Below are 22,070 nucleotides of genomic sequence, written 5' to 3' on the forward strand. Positions count from 1 at the left end.
AAAACAGGTGCAGGTGTGAATATAAAGTCCGTTATTTGATTATTAACTTGAGAAGTACACAGTTTTGCTCGTCTTCAGATATAAAATGCTCTCCGCAAATAACAAAATGGCCTGGATTTTTTGCATTATTCATTCACTTCACACTCAATGGTGCTAATATGCTATTGTAGCTACAGTTTCCTTGGGGCAGACTGACAGAAGTGTGGCTGCCAGCAATATGGATCTTGCCTAAGGACACAACAAGTCCGAGTTTTTGCCACTGTCGTCCCAAATGAGGCTTGGAGTGTTCATCAGATCTTGAAAGTTAACGTAACCCACCAGGAGGTCTTGGAGATAGTGGGAAAATTAGCAGTTCATGATGAAAAGAGAGAAATCTGAGGCACGTCTGATCTTTTGCGAACTTTTATACAGCGATTTTCTACTTTCTAGACACTCAAAAGCGCTAAGGGGGTCTTGCCAAAGGACACAACAACAGTATTCATCTGTGAGAGCTGGAACCGCACCGTCAACCTGTGGTCAGTGGATGTGACCGCTCAGCCAATGATGTTTATGTCGAGAGCGGATCAGTGGACAAAAGCGGGTTTCGATCTTTTGCTCAAATGCCAATTTTTCTCACCAAAAACCCATCCACCTTAGTCTTTCAAATCCAAAATAATATGAATACAGTCCGGACAACAAAACGCAATTGTCCCACCGAACAAAAGCAGGCAGCGCACGAGCCAAACTGGAGCTGAGACGAGTGATTGTGGTTAAGAGCCCAAGCACCATTCACCGTGAGAGTAGCTACGTCATAAACTCACATTACAAAACACGATCCGGCCGTCATTTATAACTGTTGTACGTTTGATTATTTTAACAATGGCTTTGAATAAACATATGTGGGATGTACTAGTGAATCCCTGTCCACATCTTTGTAAACAGAGCTGTGTTACAGATAGGGAGGAGCTTAGGTCATGATCCCGACTGGCACCACTGCTGTACATTCCACAGACAGAATACACGTTTCCTTTACTAGCACCCTGGGTAAAACAATGGAAGGTATGTTATGCAAAAAATGTGCGTTTAAATGAAAAATACAGGTCTCATCTTTGACTGAGTACCATTTGGCTTTAGTTCAATAACAACATGGCTTTTTTATCCCAATTATAAAATGTTACACCTTAAAAATAACTGGTAAATTATCCCAACCTCGTGACAACGTAATGAAAATATCCAGCCATAATTTCATCCCTGTTTTCAATATGAAGCTCATCTGATAAGCAGAAAGGAGCCATGTTTCCAACTGGACATGAGCCATGGAGACAAAAGGATAACAACGCACAGCTGTGAACGGCGGAACTTCCAAAGAAAATTCCAAAATGAATATTCTTAAACTTAAAATACTTGCGTAAATGTAAGGTTATATCGTCAAACTGAATCCACAAAAGCAATTAGCCTGGATTCTACATCTAGCACGGGAACAGTTAATGACAAAACAAGCCACAAGTGCTCCCATTTCCTAAAAAAAGATCAACATTCAAATCTCTGGAGAGCCGGACCCTCAAGCTGCTATTTCCCCCCTTTCCATCCTGTTGGAAAAACGAGGCATTGCTTCAAAGCTGAGAGCCAATCTAAGATAAAAAAGTTGCTTAGATAGTGAATTCCTATTAGCAAGCTGCTCCCAATGTGTTTGCTACGGGTTTAAACGCTCTACAACAATCTGCTAATAAAATGAATGAAAACTTACCACCTGCACTTGTGATGCTGCCTCAGTTTCCGCCTCTATCTCAGCCAAACTTTTGTACTGCTGTGGAGACTCTATGACCATCTCCCTCTTGGGGGCTTTCCCGGCTCGGCCCTGCATCGCGGCCCCTTATGCAGAGCTGCTGCTGCTGCTGCTTCACTGCCAGCAAAAGGTGGTGTCCTCAGTGAAAAGGCATGACACAAAGTTCTCTGAGGCGTGAGTTCGTTTTCCAACATCCTCTGATTCCCCACTGTCTTCACTCACATGGCTCAGCCCCTTCTCATCACAGGGAACCCCTCCCACTCCCACAGCAACACAGCTGAGCAGCGCGGCGCATGTGGACCAGTCCCCGGTGGTAACAGTCAGGCGTGGGGGTCCAGAGTTTATAAGAGAAGGCGAAATTTAGACTCATGATTATTTTGAATGGAATGAAAACAAAATCTACTATTGGTTTCCCGTTACAGTAACTGAAAAGTACTTAAGCTCAGTTGTTTTGGTTGGTAAATGGTCACGTTTTTTCGCATTCATACATCAGTGTACACAGACGCTGGGGGAGAGGTGGGTTACGTGTCTTGCGTAAGGACACAACAACAGTAGAGTCATCGGTGTGAGCTGGAATCACAACGCCAACTTGGACGGAGTGGATCTGACCGCTCAACCAAAGATGTTTTTTAGGGTGAGAGTGGGATTCGAACCGGCGACCTTCAGATCAGTGGAAAACTACCAACTGAGCCACCGTCACCTCTGGTATTGGCGCCGATATTTAAAATTTTGGTGGCTCGGATATCGGTTCCGTTTTGGTTCATAAAGTGGTGTAATAAAATGATTTACTGGCCAATTTTGGTTCAAAACGTCTCATAATATTGCTGTTCTGTAGTGACTTTAAATCACATGTGTCAAACTCAAGGCCCGTGGGCTAAATGTGGCCCTTCACATCATTGTATGTGGCCCTCCAAAGAGTAATTTAATTTTATCAGAAGATACGCAGTTACACAGCCATATTTTTACATCTAGGCAAATGCACATCTAATATTTCAAACTTGAATGAGTAATAAATATAGAAACAGTTCATTAACAAGTTTAAAAATGAGTTTATTAGTTTATAATTATTTTTATTTTTCATCTGGCCCTTTGAGAGGAGCCATTTTGCTGATGTGGCCTTCGGTGAAAATGTGTTTGACACCGCTGCTTTAAATAATAAATAACAGTTATAAAACCTATTTGGATCATTTTTATCTTATGCTGTTTGTGTTTAAAAGAAATTAATTATGTTTTCGGTCTCCGCCCTGGTATCGGTTGATATCAGGGGATCGGCAGAAACCAAAGTATCAACAATATTCTAACGCTTATACGGCTGAAATCAGACATCAGCAACGCAGAGTCTGAAAGTGGACATCAGTTTATCACAAAACAGATGCAAATAAGTATGTTTTAATTTATTTTACCAACACAAACCCATGAAACAGCACTGAACACAAGTATTCAAATATGTAATACATTATGGACTAACTCTACATCGATATCGTGCAACAAAACAAGACTAAAAATCGCAGGAATCTCAGGCTATATCAAGAGTCGCCTTTATACACATGGTCTATACACCTGCCAAGCCCGAATCAAAGCAAAACCAAGAGGTCAGAGGTCACGATAATCCTGTGTCCATTGATAAAACTCCAGCGTCTTTGATGTGTTCCTGCTCTGTATCCGTAGCAGCGGGTTCTCTCAGCAGGCTCTGGTAAAACACACTTCCCCTTCCACGGATCTCGCATACTTTTCCCCCCTTTTCACCCTTCTCCTCTCTCTCTCGTTCTCTCCATCCAACGTGCTCTTTCTACGGACTTTAATCTCAAAGACAGAGGCGCCGGGGTTCAGCTGTTTTCCATCGAATTCGGAATGATGGCGTTTTTTGGAGAGGAGTCCTCTAAATGCATCCAAATGTTTATTTCCGAAAGTTTTCCCCGACTCCAAAAGTGGGAATAATATGCATCTAATTATCTGGATGCAAAGAAGATCGTGATGGTGAGTGACACGTCCCGGAGAAGACTTCAAAGCCGCCATCGCTATGAACAAAGGGGAAGCCAAACGCAGAGAGGGGGACTTTTAGCTTCGGACTTAATCTGCATAACTTGTTTTAACTGCGAGGGCTTCAAAGAGAATAGGAAAAACGCTCCATTCAGAGAAATGCGCTATTAAAAAACACAGGAAAGAGGTTCGAAAAGTGTGACTGTATTATAATAATGAGTCAAAAGTGAAAGCGAACCAAAACAAATAGGATCGGATGTTTTTGTTAGCCAGGGAAAGAAACAGTACTGAAGTTTGCTAATAGACGGCAGGTGTGTAGTAAACATGGCTGTTTCAAGTTTAAATCTAACTCAATAATGTAACACAAGTGATTTTTTATGCTGTATAACACTACGCAAACATTCTATCTGCACCTTTAGAGCGAAATCCAAACAGAAAATAATCTAGAGAACTCCGTTAGGGCATCTGATAACGCTGAAATGCTATTTCTGCGTGATAAAAGTATGATCACATTTTAATATTACACTGGTCTCTCGTTTATTGCGGGGGTTACGTTCTAAAAATAACCCGCAATAGGCGAAATCTGTGAAGTATCAGCTTTATTTTTTACAATTATTCTCTATGTTTTTATCTGTAAAACCTCTCACCACACACTTTATACACTTTTCTCACACAGGCGTTAACATTTTCTCACATTTCTCTCTTTTTTAAACTCTCTCAAAGTTCAAACCTACGTAGGCGTCTTTGTCGGTGCAGAACGTTTCATCGACATTGTGTTTTCTGTCGGGGAGAAAACTTGCAAAATAACTCACGATAGGCGAAATCCGCAAAGTAGTCAGTTTTATTTTTTACAGTTATTACCGTATTTTCCGGAGTATAAGTCGCACCAGCCAAAAAATGAAGAAAAAAACATATATTTCATAATCACATCTGAGTATCCCTGGTCAAACTATGAAAAAAGTGCAACTTATAGCCCAGATAATATGGTATATATGTTTTTTGCTGTAAAACCCCTCACCACACACTTTATACACTTTTCTCACACAGGCGTTAACATTTTCTCACATTTCTCTCTCGTTTAAACTCTCTCAAAGTTCAAACCTTCGTAGGCGTCTTTGTCGGTGCAGAACGTTTCATCGACATTGTGGGTTTTGTCGGGGAGAAAACAAATTGCAAACGTACAGCACTTCAGAGTCACACTGAGATCCAACGTTTATGTAAATTTGTTTGAACACATTCTGTACTGTACAGGAGACACGGAGGAGACTGATGGACAATGGTCTACAGTCCAACAGCCAATCAGGACGCACGACACAATGGTCTACAGTCCAACAGCCAATCAGGACGCACAACACAATGAACGTTCATACGCTGTAAAAAAAAACAAACATGTAAAATGACACAAAAAAATTCAGCGGGGCCGCAAAAGGTAGACTGCGTTATAGTGACGGACAATTCCAACGTTTTTCCATCTTTAAGGCACTCAAAAGCTCTTTACATCAAGGAACCACTCACCCATTCACACACACATTCATAGAGCAATGTACAGACACTTGGGGCGAGGTGGTTTAAGTGTCTTGCCCAAGGACACAACGACAGGATCCATCTGTAGGAGCTGGGAAAAAAATCGGAAATCGCACCGTCAGTTGAGCTACTGTCGCTCCATGTATGTGTGCTATATAAACTACACTAGAGGACGCTAAGACGCTAAGAAACAAACAAATCAAACATTAAATCAATAAACTAGCAAGATTTTAACAGTACAACAGCAGAAACAAGAGCAACCAGCTCCTGTGTATCCAGGAGACTCACACATATCATAAATAACCTGTGTGGTACTGGTCATAATCATTATCTATATTTATAATCCCCCCCAGTTCATTGTGTCTAAACCTCGATTCTCAACAAAAATCACACAGGCCTCGAAATACACGAAAACACAACACAACTCTGCCCAGACACCATTTCATTCTGTGTCACTAGAATTAGCTGTGGATTTCATCAAACTCGGGCCATCTGCTTGTGGGATTTCTTGCTAACGATGCTAAACTGAGCAAAAAATGTGATTATTATTATGTATTTACACTCCAGTGGAGGAAGGTAACGAAGTACAAGTAGTAAAGTCCTGTACTTTTAGGTAGAGTTTGTAGGTATCTGTACTTGGCTTAAGTACATTTTACAGTGGGTACTTTTTACTTTTACTTCACTACATTTGAGAGCAGTATCTGTACTTTCTACTCTACTACACTTTTGAACAGGACTCAAAAGTAAAAGTACTTTTCAGATGATTTGACGGGTTATTTTTACCACGTACCATGAGTAAAGTTTTCGACTTCAAGCTTCGACTTTGAGCAAAACAAAAATAAATACACAAAAATGAGAAGAAAAATACGAAATTGATTGGTATTGTTAGTTTTAACCACAAATATGTCACATTTTTAATCAATATTACTACATTTAACACTGTGAAATACTTACTTTTTACTCTTAAAGTACATTTTTAAACAGGTACTTAAACACTTTGTACTTATAGAGATTAGATTTTTTTCATATGATGCTTTTACGTTTTACTTGAGTAACTTTTCACCTCTGTATCTGTAACGAAACTGAGTACTTCATCCAACACAGTATCAGCGCAGTACAAATAAATACAAAATATATTCACAATAGTAACGTTACACACTGGGGAATCTGCCCTACTTGCATTCACCATTCACTAGTTTCAGTCTGAGTATATACGGCGCACGGGGGCCTCAGAGACAGCGTCACCATCCCAGCGTAATAATCAGCCTCTTGTCAAACGCCCGGGCTCGGACTGAGGTCATCCTGTTTCATTCACGCTCTTCGTCTCTGCTCGTACTCTGCCATCATCATCATCACCACCACCGCTGCCGCCACCACCGCAATCACTTCCTGGTTTCGACCGGCTGGTACAGTGCGAGTTTGTGTGAGCTTGTAAACGAGGGGGTGCAAATTAGCTCACGACACCATCTGCGTAGAGCTTTGACGTGACAAAATACGAAAAACAAAAAAACGCTCCCGAGTGAATGAGCGGGAGCCCGAGCGGTGTCCGATTCTCGCAGCTTGAACCCATTAGCGAACGCGCACGCCCTACTCCAGAGGCAGCGCATATAGACGCAAACTCGCGGGAGGATTGCATAAGAAGGGGCGTGCTGACGTAATGTTTGGGACGCTACCATGACAACCACACCTCGTATTAAAGTCTTGAAATGTCTGGACCCCCTCCCCCTTTACAATGATCCACGGTTATTACGCAAACCCGCACTTTAAGTAAAAACGAGGACTGGGAAACATATGTCTAATAAATAAAATCCTTGTGTTTTTTAAAAGTTTGGTGGGTTGTGGTCGGCGTTACATCGCTGCAGGTAGGACGGGCGCACATGGGATGAGTTAGAGGTGATATGTGAGAGGGGAGTTCCAACGTTCGGGATGATGTCAGGAGCTCTGGAGGTGCTGAGAGTGAGACGGAGGCCCGGAAAACTGAAAGTCCCTCAACGGATTAATCCATAAGGCCGGCGTCATATGTTCCATAACAAAGTAGAGGCGAGAGTAGAGCCGTGGATGTGCCAAAGATCAAAACGTCGACAGAGCGCGAGGTAAAGTTTACTCGATGTTGATGATAAGTGCGTTTTAGTGTGAGGGAGTTGTCTGGTTTAGAGACAGGGCTGAGTCAGGCCACAGTGAGTCTCTGTGTGTCTCTGTGTCGGATCATTCGTCCTCAAGTTTCACAGTTTTGACGTAAATCTGCACAGTTTCAGTAAAAGCTCAGTCTCATTCCTTCCTGCGTCTGTGTGTCTCTGTGTGTCTCTGCATCTGTGTGTGTCTCTGCATCTGTGTGTATCTCACTGCGTGTGTCTCTCAGTGTGTGTCTGAGTGTGTGTCTCAGTGTGTGTCTCAGAGTGTGGCTCAGTATGTGTCTCAGTGTGTGCCTCAGTGTGTGTCTATGCATGTCTCAGTGTGTGTCACAGTGTGTGTCTCAGTGTGTGTCTCAGAGTGTGGCTCAGTATGTGTCTCAGAGTGTGCCTCAGTGTGTGTCTCAGTGTGTGCCTCAGTGTGTGTCTCAGTGTATGTCTCAGTGTGTGTCTCAGTGTGGCTCAGTATGTTTCTCAGTGTGTGTCTATGCATGTCTCAGTGTGTGTCACAGTGTGCGTCTCAGTGTGTGCCTCAGAGCAGGGACGTGCGGTCAGGGGAGGCAGGGGAGGCAGAGCCTCACCTGTCATCATGACAAGTAAAAAAAATAAATAATTATAACATCAAATTTATATTAATATTTGTCCACTGATTTTTATGTACAACTCATTTCGAACATTTTTTATTGTCAAAATCGCCGAATTTCCCTATTACCTGTTTAAATACAGGGATGAAACGAGAGGTGCGGCAGCAACGAGTCAAGCCTCACCTCTGAATGCGCCATCCATTACAAACTGGGTTGATACATGCAATTGGCCCGTGCTGCTTGCCGTATATCTGCATGTTTCCAATATAATGTTTGCAGATACGTTTATTTGACCTGATTTTCCACTCTGGCTAATGTCTTTATTAACCATTAAAGTTTAATGTTTGTTAGTGACATATTTGGTTTTGCTGATGGAAAATAAAACCGCGGTGAAAAGTCGCAGGGTGAGGCAGATAGTTCTCTGCCGCACTGAAGAGGGCGTACGTGAGCCAACGGGTACGTGTGCTGTTCTTCTACGCAGAGGCGCCAGGCCCAGGCGAGTCAAGTGCGATCCCTTTTATATTTTGCTAGCTACGCCGGACTGCCAAAATGGAAGAGGATTATATATCGAAGCTTAAAAATTTCTCAAAACTGGACTTTCAGTCAAAAGTGGACGTGATTAACACGGGTAGACCAACACCGGAGCTAAAAGGTTTGCTTCAAACTTCGGGACAGAAGATAACGCGCTCTTTTCAAACGGAGTGGTACACCCGAAAACAGTGGCTGTGTGGCTGTCCTTCGAAAAAACGTCTTTACTGCTTCCCCTGCCTTCTGTTCTCAACTTGTGACAATGTCTGGACTAACACGGGATATTGTGACATGAAAAATTTACCACGAAGCCTCAGCAAACATGAGAGATCGACCACTCACATCCAAAGCCAAATTGCTTTAAAAACTTTTGGAAACTCAAGGATCGATTTGGCTTTAAACGAACAGCGGAGGCTCAACGTTAGCATCCACAATGCCAAGGTAAAGGAAAACCGGCAGATTTTATGTTGAAATTCTCAATTCTCATTTGATCTCGGTTCAGGTTGGGGCTGATCAGTTTTTTTCCCACGAAATGCAGGTTGAAATAATGCTGCTTATTATGAATATTATTTCTGTGCATCGTGTCGAGGCGGGTTCGAAAAATAGAGGCAGCCGCGCGGGGCGGGTAATATTTTGCCGTACATGCGGGGCCCCGCGGGTTGAAAATATCCTGACCCGAGCATCACTACAACACAGGGAGGGTGTAGAGCAAATGCACGTTTTTTTACCTTTACATATCTGTAATATGTACCGTGTGTGTGCGTGCGTGTTTTGTGAAGAATGCTGATGAGATATGAAATACCCAGCAGCCAATTCAATAAGCGACCCTTTTTGGTTTATATATTTGTAAATCTGACACTAAAGGAGTCAGTGCCTCACCAACCATGAACCTCACCGCACGTCACTGCCTCAGAGTGTGCCTCAGTGTGTGTCTCAGTGTGTGTCTCAGAGTGTGGCTCAGTATGTGTCTCAGAGTGTGCCTCAGTGTGTGTCTCAGTGTGTGCCTCAGTGTGTGTCTCAGTGTATGTCTCAGTGTGTGTCTCAGTGTGCCTCAGTATGTTTCTCAGTGTGTGTCTATGCATGTCTCAGTGTGTGTCACAGTGTGCGTCTCAGTGTGTGCCTCAGAGTGTGCCTCAGTGTGTGTCTCAGTGTGTGCCTCAGTGTATGTCTCAGTGTGTGCCTCAGAGTGTGGCTCAGTGTGTGTCTCAGTGTATGTCTCAGTGTGTGCCTCAGAGTGTGGCTCAGTATGTGTCTCAGTGTGTGTCTATGCATGTCTCAGTGTGTGTCTCAGTGTGTGTCTATGCATGTGTCAGTGTGTGTCTCAGTGTGTGTCTATGCATGTGTCAGTGTGTGTCTCAGTGTGTGTCTATGCATGTCTCAGTGTGTGGCTCAGTGTGTGTCTCAGTGTGTGTCTCAGTGTATGTCTCAGTGTATGTCTCTGTGTCAAAGAGACCACATTATACGATATCTCATAGAATAGTATAATATGAGCCTCATTACATCCAAATATTAAAACAGTAGAGAGTCAGTATTTTTATCCCGAGCTAATCCGAGCTGGAACGACTTTCAGTGAAGCTTCTGCAGAACTAAACAAATATTCTTCCTGAATTTAATTTTGTGGTTTTCCAGTCTATAAATACCATCCTCCTCCTTATGCAATAACAGAGATAAAAGACATACAACAGTGTTTCTGCTTCTAGAAAAGAGACTTCATGAATGGACTAGAAATAGCGACCTTGTTTATTATTATGAAGTTTTGTTTATTTATTTATTTATTTAGTCTATTTCCATTTCAAGCATCATTATGACTCCGGTTGTGTCTCCTTCTTTACTTTGAAAACTACAAACTGTCTTGTCTCGTATCCCATATTTCCCTCACTTTAGTTTCTCACTTTATGTTGTAAATATTGATGTTTGCAAAAAAAAAAAAAAACTCCTTCATTTGAAATCCTACTTAACCCCTTGTCCATTAAACAGCTTTGATTTAAGACGCGACAGGCTGCTAGCTAATGGAGCTAAGTAGCGGGAAAAGTAGCTTAATGCGGCATTAGTCCTGTCATGATGAAAACTCTATCGATTTTAAGTACGGTTTCTTCGTACTAATGTGGACCTCATCACAAACAGACCTGGAGTTGTGTTGTGTTTCATTCACACATGTTTAACACACAAACCTGCATATTAACGCTCTGTTCCACCTTGTGATGTCATGCAGTGATACAGGAAGTGCTCCATGTTGTGTTTTTAAACTACATACACCCGTCATGTTTTAAACAGAAACTTGAAAATGTCCTTTAATGTAAATTTTAACAAAGACCAGGAGTAAAACTGAACACGAAAATCTAAAATGTAAACTTACAGGACACGACACCAGAGGAGAAGACACAGGTGAAATGCATCAGGGCGGAGCAAGAGATCAAATTCAAATTTGTGAAATGTGCCTGATATATGTGCTCGAAATGAATGAATGAATAAATAAATACATAAATAAATGAATGAATAAATACATAAATGAATGAATGAATAAATACATAAATGGTCAAATTTTTCTATAGCGCTTTTCTACCTTCAAGGCACTCAAAGCGCAAATGAATGAATGAATAAATACATAAATGAATGAATGAATAAATACATAAATGAATGAATGAATAAATACATAAATGAATGAATGAATAAATACATAAATAAATGAATGAATGAATGAATAAATACATAAATAAATGAATGAATGAATGAATAAATACATAAATGAATGAATAAATATATAAATGAATGAATGAATAAATACATAAATGAATGAATGGATGAATGAATAAATACATGAATAAATACATAAATAAATGAATTAATTAATACATAAATACATAAATGAATGAATGAATGAATAAATACATGAATAAATGAATGAATGAATAAATAAATATACAAATGGATGAATGAATGAATACATAAATAAATGAATGAATGAATAAATAAATATACAAATGGATGAATGAATGAATGAATGAATGAATAAAATCTAACAAGAAGTAGAACTCACATACACGGGGTAGAAAATTTTCAAAATAAAACCAAATTTAGGGTAATGAAATAACTTCACTAGAATCATTTGGATCATTTCAGCTAATCTGGAATCGCCAATCTACAACTGAACTAAAGGTAAAATGTAGATGTGAACTTGAAAACTACCACTTCATGACATCACAAGGTGGAACAGAGCGTTTTGAGGTTTGTAGCTGTAGTTAGACTAATAACGAAGTGTTACTCAAACATGTGTGAGTGAAACAAAACACAACTCCAGGTCTGTTTTTGAGGAGGTTATACATTATAACATGGATTAAATCTCACAAGAGTCAATTCTGGGAAATACTGCGCATATAAAACAGTTTTGTGGGGGAGATACTGGTTTAAAGTGTCATATGTGGTTTAATATCATCGTTTATCGTCTATATATCTTTTCCATACTTCAAAATTTGTTCTCGTGACAGGTCTACGTGGTACTGCATAAATCCTGTAAGAAAACCATAGCGAGATGTGTTTCGTTAGCTCGTTAAAATGTGCAAATGCGACGTCTTCTGCTACTATTCGAAATTCTGCTGAAGCAAGCTCATATTCGATCCGCGTTATCTTTAAATTATAAGGCTGGTTTAGCATTCAAAAGTAACTCCGGCTCGCGATAGTGACTAAAACGAGACAAAAGAGTGTGCAGTTTTACCACAGGAGCAGTGTTGGACAGCCAAAGTAGGGACCCTCTTAGGCTCACAGTCTCCTCCTCTTCCTCCAGATCCCCAGACTCCACCGCCCCTTTAATATATCCACAGTTCCTCTGGAGGATGGACCGGAGCGACTCCAAAACAAATACACTCGTGGTGCACCCCATGTTCCCTTCCCAGCAGAATTCCTCACTCCCAGCCTGTGCGATTATGTGCCGTAGAAAGAAAACAGTCCTCGGGTTCTTGTCATATTGAGTGTCCGGAATAATTGGAATTTTCAAGGCTAATTCCAAGTGCAAAGTCCCAGTGAATAAGCTGATTCATTCATGGCAGGGCGTCAACTCCGCTGCCGTGTGGGTAAGGATGCTCAGCGCTCGCTTCACCCTCCCTGACTCTTACCCTCCTCTTCCTCCTCTCCTCTTCCCTCCCTCTCTCTTTCGCTCTGCCTCTCCTCCCCGCTCCCTCGCTTAGTCACAGCTCCGACTCTTGCCTTTGCTTTGTCAACAGTATAAAACCAGCCCGTTAGCGGCAAAGTCACCCACGTAGAGTCGCCGCCGCGGACCAGGCGCTCCCGTAGAGGTGCTCCCGTAGAGGTGTGCGAATGCGTCATAATGAAACGGACACGGGGACCAGACTCGGCGATAACGAGGCGCCTCATTGGTTTAAAATCCAAACTTGTGTGATGTTAATATTTCATCAGATGTTGGAACGCTCACCTAATTTTAACGCGGTGACGGTGAGATGAGTCAATAACTATCGGACGTTCGTTGATATCACAAAAAAAAAAGAGTCTATTCTCTTCTAACACGAAAGGCAGAGAAAGACCTGCAGCAGATGCTCACTTTTGTAAATTAAAAATGAAGAGATTTAAACTGGTTTCCTGGCAACAGCACAGCGACATCAAACTCGTGTGAACAAGTAGAAACGCACATATTCAGGGTTTTCTGTTTCGATACCAGCGCCGATACTTTGGTTTTAAGTATCTGGCGATCCCCGATAACAACCGATACTAGGGCAGCAACTGAAAATATTATAGTAGTAGTATTTTCTTTAACAGCGTATGCTAAAAATGCTCCAATTCACCATTTAAAGTCATTAAAACAGCTAAAAACACAAGCTAAATATTATGAGATGTGTTGGTCTTATTACACCAGTTTACTCATTTTGAAATCAATCGATATCTTGGATCCGATACCTGATTTGCACAAAGATTTCGATATATCGGCGCCGATGTCTGATACCAGTTTTATATCAGTGTCTCTATGCACAAGTAAAACGTTAGTAAGTGAATAAATAAATAAATAAATAATAAGTAGACCTGTCACATTAACAAATTTTGAAGTCGCTACAGAGATAAACTGCAATAAACGATAATACTGAAACTACTTTAAACCACTGATACGATGAAAATAATGCAAAATAATCCGAGTAAAACACTTTAAAACAGACATTGTCATTAACCCTACAGCGTTGGGTGCTATCGCCGCACATAGAATCGCGGTTGTGGACTTTTCATCACCGTAACTCCGCAACCAACTGTGCTTCATGTAAATTCAAACGGCGTCTCAAAGCAGAGACATGAGGCTCTTTAAATATGTTACTTATTTTACCAACGATTACAAACTCAGAAGCTGCAGAACTTCAAATATTCTTTAGCAGACATTCCAAAAAATATGACCTATGGCAAAATCAATGTCTTTGCTCCAAAAACGCCTGACTTTTTTTTATAAGAAGGGGCTGTAAAAACCTAACCCTAAGTACAATCTGCATAATCTCTTGTATAAATGTTGATTATTGTTCATATATGTAATGTAAAGTGTTTCTGAGCTGGCCAGATCGTTTTTTTATTGTTTACTTGCATAAAAGTGACTCAAAAGTACATTCGTTTTTATATTTTCCTTCTGCTTAAACTGGTATTACACATTTATTTGATGCATCAATGGAAAAATAAGGATGGATTTGTGAAATAGAGATAGTTGTGTGAAAAAAGGACAAAAGTAAATGCTGATACCTCCTTTAACATGATTTTTATGGCTAAAAAAAGAAAAAAAAAAGTCTAGACGAGCTGTACTGGTCTATAATGTATTGAGACGACAGAATGAACCAATAATTTGCCATAAAAGACACGTATTTTAACCGTTTACAGCTCAAAAATACTCCAAATCTCCTCATATTTACTCAGAAATTGTACACATGATAAACACTAACCCCTAAAATATATGTTTCCAGCTTTGATATAGACCTGATATCGTGATTATCGTGAGAAATAAAGACGTGTACAGCAGTAGCGAACAGCCAGACCAGATAAACTTAAGTTACATAAAAACTGGATGTGGTCTGGTGTATAAAAATATCCCTCCTGAGTCATTTGGCAGACTGAGCACCGTCTTGCTTCAAATAGTGACTAATCATGCCAGGGCTGTGTAACTGGAATTGTGAATGGACTGGTGCCCTTCCTCGGAACGGAGTGAATCGGGGCTGCCCCCAACAGGCCGCGCGTGTCACTGCAACAACACTGTGCCCTGGTGACTCACTGGAAAAAAAAAACTGCAGACAAATGTTGCCTCATTGTTTCGAAAAAATACTTTAAAGGGGTCGGGTTCGTTCGTTTTCCGAGCTATAACGTCGTTCCCTCGTCACAAATAGACAAATTGAGTTGTGTTTTGTTTCGTTTATTCATGTTTAACGCACAAACCCTGCGCTTTTAGGCTGAGTTCTTCTCTCAAACTGAGTGTTGGAGATGTAGACAGACTAATAATAAACAGTTAGTCAAACATTTGTGAAGAGTGAAAGGAAAAATTGGCTATTTTTCATGGGTGAATGTGTTCTAATGTAAAGTCAGAGCGTTAGGCAGTTAGGCACTCGTTTAAACACGTACGAGCGCATGTTCTTCATATTTGCGTTGCACAAGTGAGGTTATGTGCATTCATACAAAAGGCCTGCAGGTAATAATCCTAAAAAAAACAAAAAAAAAACAACAACTGGATTCTTGCGTTGAAAAACAGCATCTCCACTGCATTGAAAACCTATATTTGTTGTAATTATACGCATCCGGAGCCAGGACTTTGAAATGGAAGAACTTAAAGCTAGCCAGAAGAGGAGATTGGAGCGCTTTTTCCGCACTAAAACGTAATGGTTATTTTCACCGCGGAGAACTGGATGTCCAATTTCTGTAGTAATTGGGTCAAAGGAAATATTTTTGGTGGGTTTTATGATTTTTGCAGATGGGGTCGAGTTGTTAATCGCGCACAATGATGGGAAGAATACTTTGAAAATGTATGATTGTGTACCTCATACTTGGAATACTTTTGCATAGAATCGTGTTTTTGTTACAGTAAAGACGCTACATAGGTTTAAAAATAGCTTTATGTTACTTTCACTGTTTGTTCTGCGTTTCCCATCATGCACCTGCCTCACCGCACTCACTAATACTGAGCTTTCCTGGGATCCAGAATAAACCACAGACTGTTTATATAAATGGACATAGCTAATGTGCTAGCCGCCGCGTTCCAAACAGGAAGTGAGCATGTTTGCGCTTCCGGTTCCATCGACTCTGGCTTCAATTCACTTTCTATTGAAAAACTGTGCCCTCTCTCTGTGACTGCTGCTGTCAGACTCGTCATTTTGGTCTTAAATGTTCGTATAAACTCGCTCTACATGATCCTGGGCATTTTTATTTAGTTTTTGTGTTTCCATAAATCAAGAAATGAACATTAATAACAGACAAATCAGGCGTCTTCTTTCCTCTTTGTGGTTCCCCTTGAGGTCTAAGGACAGGGGGCGCTCTGCTCTGGGACGCTTCTCCATTTGCTTGTCTGTTTCTTTTTCATTATCGATTTTCTAACTTTCTGTTGGTTAAATCAGTTCTAACATTCAGCGCTAAGAGGCGACGCTGCTGTGATTTTGGGCTTTACAAAAATAAATCGAATTGAACTGAATGAATTTCCCTGAGGTCGCTCCAGCTAGCGTTAGCAACAGGTTTGATTGACAGCGTTGCTAAGTGTCCCCGTCCCTGCTAAACCGGCGGTGCAGGCGGGAAAGAGTATTACCTTCAACAACCTCGCTCCAGATTGGCTCTTTGGTTGCTATGATACTCGCGGTCAGAATTCCAAATATGAAACTTTTGGCTTCAAATTCGCCGCTATAACCGCTCTAGCTTCGATTAGCTTCATTTTCCTGGAGCTGAACGCCGCGGGTGACGTCACACTCACTCAGTCCGCGTCTTTACACAGTCTATAAAGGATTCGCTAAGGAAAAACTGCACCGTTTTGAAGCCTAAATCGTGCGCATTCCTTTGATTTACCAGAATACAGTTACTCCAAATCACTGTTTCTATCGAGTACATGTGTTCAGTTACTTCCCAACGCGGATCACGAACGCAGACGCTTTCATAACCGCTACGGGCTGTCGGGCTGTTGTAACTGATTAGGTAGCCAAGTTCCCATGGAAACCCCCCATTTCTACGTACAGAACATAATTTCATGATTTGTTAAACTTCTAATGTAACGCACTCCAGGCTCCCACTGTAAACAACACGACCGCAGCACAGATGTTGCAACGAGCTGAAATCTCCATCACATTCGGCGTAAATCAACACAGAAAGACACGGAGCAGAGAAAAAAATAAGTGTTCGATCAGAAGAGTGGTACGCAGACAGAATATAAACACTCAGAGTAGGGCCAGGGGGAGGGAAGTACTCAGACACTACAGTACTTAAGTAAGAGTACAGATACACAGGGGAAAAGTTACTTGAGTTAAAGCGTCACATGGAAAAATCGGCTGAAGTATAAGTACAGATGCAGACGTGAGTAAAAGTACCACATGAAAAACTCTGCCTACGTAAAAGTACCGACACAGACGTGAAAAGTTACTCAAGGAAAAGTATCACGTGTAAAAATCTACTTAAGTAAAAGTACAGATACAGAGAGGAAAAGTTACTAGAATAAAAGTATCACATGAGAAAATCTACTAGTAAAAGTATTAGTAAGTATAGGAGTACTCCATTTTGTTAATTTCAGATACAGAGGTCAAAAGTTACTTAAGTAGATTTTTTTCATGTGATACTTTTACTTAACTACAAGTATTAGTAAGTATAGAAGTACTCAGTTTTAGTACTCAAGTAAAAGTACAGATACAGAGGTAAAACATTACTGGAGTAAAAGTAAAAGTACCAGATGAAAAAAAAAATCAACTTCAGTAAAAGTATTTAAGCACCAGTTTAAAAATGTACTTAAAGAGTAAAAAGTAAAAGTAATTCATTTCAGTATTTCAATGTTGTTCATTTTAAATGTAAATGGAGTGATATTGATAAAACTGATAAATATTTTGGTCACAGTAACAATACAAATCCATTTCTTAACTTTACTTCTGAATTTTGTGTGTTTATTTTTGTTTTGCTCAAAGCCAAAGTTTGAACTCGAAAACTTTAGTCAGGATGTTTCAGCGAACATGGTAAAAATAACCCCTCAAATCATATGAAAAGTACTTTTTACTTTGCAGTCCTGTTCAAAAATGTAGCGGAGTAGAAAGTACAGATACTGCTCTCAAATGTAGCGAAGTAAAAGTAAAAAGTATCCACTGTAAAATGTACTTCAGGTATCTGTGCTTTACATAAGTACAGTGCGTTACTACTTGTACTTCACTACCTTCCGCCCGCAGGCTGACAGCAGCAATGACAGCGGCGGTTGCAGAATTGTGTGGAAACTTGTCAAACTTATGTCACGTAGGAGGAATTTCAAAGTCAGTGAGTTAGCTCGTACTTAAATAAAGTTTGAGGCAGGAGACAGACGGAGCTACGGCTTTGGTGTAGCTGTCGGCGTTTATGTCTGTGCAGGACGGAGCCGCGTAACTACAGACGTGGGAACGGTGGCAGGAACCCGCGACCACAAAACCAACGCTAGCATGTCATCACGCACACACGGGTCAGCAGCAGTACACGGCAGTACACAGCAGTACACAACAGTACACACGAACGAACATTTAAGACCAAAATGACGAGTCTGACAGCAGCAGTTACAGAGAGCGGGTACACAGAAATAAACAAAATAATAATAATAATAATAATAATAATAAAAAAACATATAAATAAACTAAAAATAAGGGGAAAAAAATCTAAATAACAAAAAAAAAAAATCAAAATAACAAAAGTAAATAAATAACAATAAACTCCAAATAACTCAAAAAAAAAAAAAAAAGAACTCCAGGATCATGTAGAGGGTTAATACGAACATTTAAGACCAAAATGACGAGTCTGACAGCAGCAGAGACAGAGAGAGGACAGAAATAAACTAAATAATAATAATAATAATAAAAAATACATATAAATAAATAAACAAAAAATAAGGGGGAAAAAACTCAAAATAACTAAAAAAAACAATAACAAAAAACAAAAAAAAATACTTAAAATAACAAAAAAAATACATATAAATAAATAAACTAAAAATAAGGGAAAAAAATCTAAATAACTAAAAAAAAAAATCTAAATAACAAAAGTAAATAAATAACAATGAACTCCAAATAACTCAAAAAAAAAAAAAAAAAAAAGAACCCCAGGATCATGTAGAGGGTTAATACGAACATTTAAGACCAAAATGACGAGTCTGACAGCGGCAGGTACAGAGAGAGGACACAGTTCTTCTATAGAAAGTGAATTTGATCCAGAGTCGATGGAGTCGGAAGCACGTCCATGATCACTTTAGCAGGTTAGCGGGTTATCTATGTCCGTTTATATATACAGTCTACGCTCATAACGCACATGTGGGTCAGCAGCAGTACAAAGCTGAAGATTATCTGTTTTTATGACCTGCTATGACCAAATCCTCCAGGGACGAGTCTGCTCCCAAGGGCACACTGGGATAAAATAGATAGTAGTAGTAGTAGTAGTAGTAGTAGTAGTAGTAGTAGTAATAATAGAAGTAGTAGTAGTAGTAGAAGTAGTAAGCACTATGAAATGTGAAACTGGTATGTTTTTGCCGATGGAAGGAATTCAGAGTTTGTTTTTGTTTTTTTTATTTCATTTACACACACACACCCAAGCACTTCCTGGATTACCACCTGATGATGTCACAACGTGGAACAGAGGGTTTTTTGAAGAGAGTGACAGCTGTACGCCGGGTTAATTAGATTCACTACCGGTCAAAATACCTTGACGTTTGCTCAGTGTTATTTGAGGTCAAACCAGAAACCTGAGCACTTCCTGGATTAGCACCTGATGATGTCACAAGGAGGAACAGAGTGATTTTTAGAGTTCTGAAGCTGTACACAGGGTTAATTATATGGACACACTTTCTCATTCATTTTTACTACGTTCTACTTTTTATAAGACTTCAAATATATGAAGTAAGACACTGTATATGGAATTAGGTAGTACAGAAAAAACATGAAATAACTCTACTAAATATATATATTTCTTTATTTTTACTACTTTTTTAGACACATACAGAAAACATCAAATATGAAGTAATATGCATGGAATTATGTAGTAAATAGGTTTAATAACTGTACTAAATCTTTTTTCTACAAAGCAAACAATGGCTACTTTGAGGATTTGATTTATAAAATATGAAAAAATATATATTTAGTAGAGTGATTTCATTTTTTTTTCTTTACTACATAATTCCATGTATCTTACTTCATATATTTGATGTTTTATAAAAAGTAGAATGTAGTAAAAATGAATGAGAGGGTGTGTCGATATAATTAACCCAGCGTACAGCTTCAAAACTCAAAAAACACTCCGTTCCCCCTTGTGACATCATCAGGTGCTAATCCAGGAAGTGCTCGGGTTTCAAAGATACAACTTTAAAGTCGGCAGTTATTGTTTTAGCCACATTTGAACTGCTTCACTCCTCGGTGCACAGGCCGGGCAAACGTTCTCGTTACAGCTCCAAAAAGTACTACGTCTTAGGTCCGAGTCGAAGTAGAAGTAGAAGCAGATTATCGAAAACATCTTAGCTGGCGTTTTCTCACAGTTGGAAGTCATTACCGCAGCGACCACGACCATAGCGCCCCCACTTTGTTTACGAAAGCATGACAGGACACGGAGCAGAAAAAGAAATAAGTGTTCAGTCAAAAAAGTACTACGCAGACAGAATATACAAACACGCAGGGAGGGACAGAGTAGGGACAGAAGGGGATGAAGTTCTCAGTTTTGTAACTCAAGTAAAAGGTAAAAAGTTACTTGAATAAAAGTAAAAATATCAAGTGGAAAAGTCACCTTAAGTAAAAGTATTTAAGTACCTGTTTTAAAAAAATACTTTAAGAGTAAAAAGTACGTTTGTTAAAGTGTAAACGTAGTGATATTGATTAAAAATAAGACATATTTTGGTCAACAGTTGCAATAAAACAACAAAACGTAGTGGAGTAGAAAGTACAGATACTGCTCTCAAATGTACTGAAGTAAAAGTAAAAAGTATCCACTCTACAACATACTTCAGTGAAATAGAGATACCTAACAATTCCACGAAAGTACAGCACTCCCTGAGAATAAAGAATGACCTTTTAAATCCACAAACCGTTAAATATTCATAACTTGAGTCTGGCGTTGTGTCACGGAGCAGCAGGAGGAGGAGCCTGGGCACCTACCATCAGCTCGTGCATTATTAAACACAGTGTGGAGATCTGATCTGACTCGTGTTACGCAACTCCACGGTCTGCGGCCCAACGACTGAAGCGACGAGCTCCGAGCAAACTCACAGAACTCTAACGATGATTATGGATAAATAATCAATTGTGTTTCGCCTGAACTGGAAAACTGTTGTCTAATTTTGTCTAGGAAAATGTGTGTTTCCCGTCTAGATATATCAACTGGTGGAAGGTAACGAAGTACAAAAAGTGAAGTACTGTACGTAAAGGCGCACTGTGTAACCTCTAAAGCGCGTGTCTTCGTGGAGATGTCATTTCTTTGCCTGGAATGTTCCACAGTGTTGCATTAAACGTATCTGCCTTGCTTGTTTTCGATGTGACAAGTGTTTTACGGCTCATGAAATTCCAAGAAAAACACGAGATCTTACTATGTCTACGCTCGCTTCTCCACAGATCTGATCATTAACTTGTCTCTGTTGTGATAAGTTTGTTTTCATACTGTGGAATAATCAAGGCAAAGTTGTAATATCTCCATGGAGACAAGCAGGTGGCGGATTCTAGGCCAGAAAAGTTACACAGTGCACCTTTAAGTAGATTTTTTTTTTTTTTACCTAAATTTTATTGTTTTTTTTTTATTTAAATGTTATTGTTTTCAAAAGACATAATATTAGAACAATGAACAATCGGTCAGATGTTATTTAAGTCCTTCATATTTTTCTTTTTGTATACGTAAATCTCTCCATAATGCGAATTTAAGTAGGATTTTTAAGTATCTGTGCTTTACTTCAGTACATTTGACAGCGGATACTTTTTACTTTTACTTCACTACATTTGAGAGCAGTATCTGTACTTTCTTGTCCACTACGTTTTTTGAACAGGACTGAAAAGTAAAAAGTACTTTTCATATGATTTGAGAGGTTATTTTTACCATGTTCGTGGTAAAATCCTGACTAAAGTTTTCGAGTTTAAGCTTTTTTTTTTGAGCAAAACAAAAATAAATCCACAAAATTCATAAAAAAAAAAGTTAAGAAATTGATTAGTATTGTTACCATTGACCAAAATATGTCTCATTTTGAATAAATATCACTACATTTACACTTAAAACTAACACTTTTACTTGTGAAATACTTTTACTTTTTACTCTTAAAGCACGTTTTTAACCTGGTACTTTAATACTTTTACTCAAGTCGATTTTTCCATGTGATACTTTTACTTTAACAACACTGAGTACTTCATCTTCTGCTGGATATATTTGCTTTGCCCATAC

General features: G+C 39.6%; 1 protein-coding gene across 5 annotated transcripts in view; it reads right to left on the minus strand.

Moving 5' to 3' along the window:
- dock9b (dedicator of cytokinesis 9b) overlaps positions 1-22,070 on the minus strand; it is a 75,188-nt gene that overhangs the window by 49,820 nt on the left and 3,298 nt on the right. For 2 of the 5 annotated variants that reach the window (XM_055226304.1, XM_055226303.1), the window contains exon 1: positions 1,727-1,843. The exons of the other annotated variants lie outside the window; for them this stretch is intronic. In XM_055226304.1, coding sequence (XP_055082279.1) covers positions 1,727-1,843 — 117 coding nt within the window. Of the gene's footprint in view, positions 1-1,726; positions 1,844-22,070 lie in introns of those variants that run through there. 5 annotated transcript variants of the gene reach the window in all.

This window comes from Periophthalmus magnuspinnatus, chromosome 2 (genome assembly GCF_009829125.3).
Source record: "Periophthalmus magnuspinnatus isolate fPerMag1 chromosome 2, fPerMag1.2.pri, whole genome shotgun sequence".
Taxonomy (NCBI): Eukaryota; Metazoa; Chordata; class Actinopteri; order Gobiiformes; family Gobiidae; genus Periophthalmus; species Periophthalmus magnuspinnatus.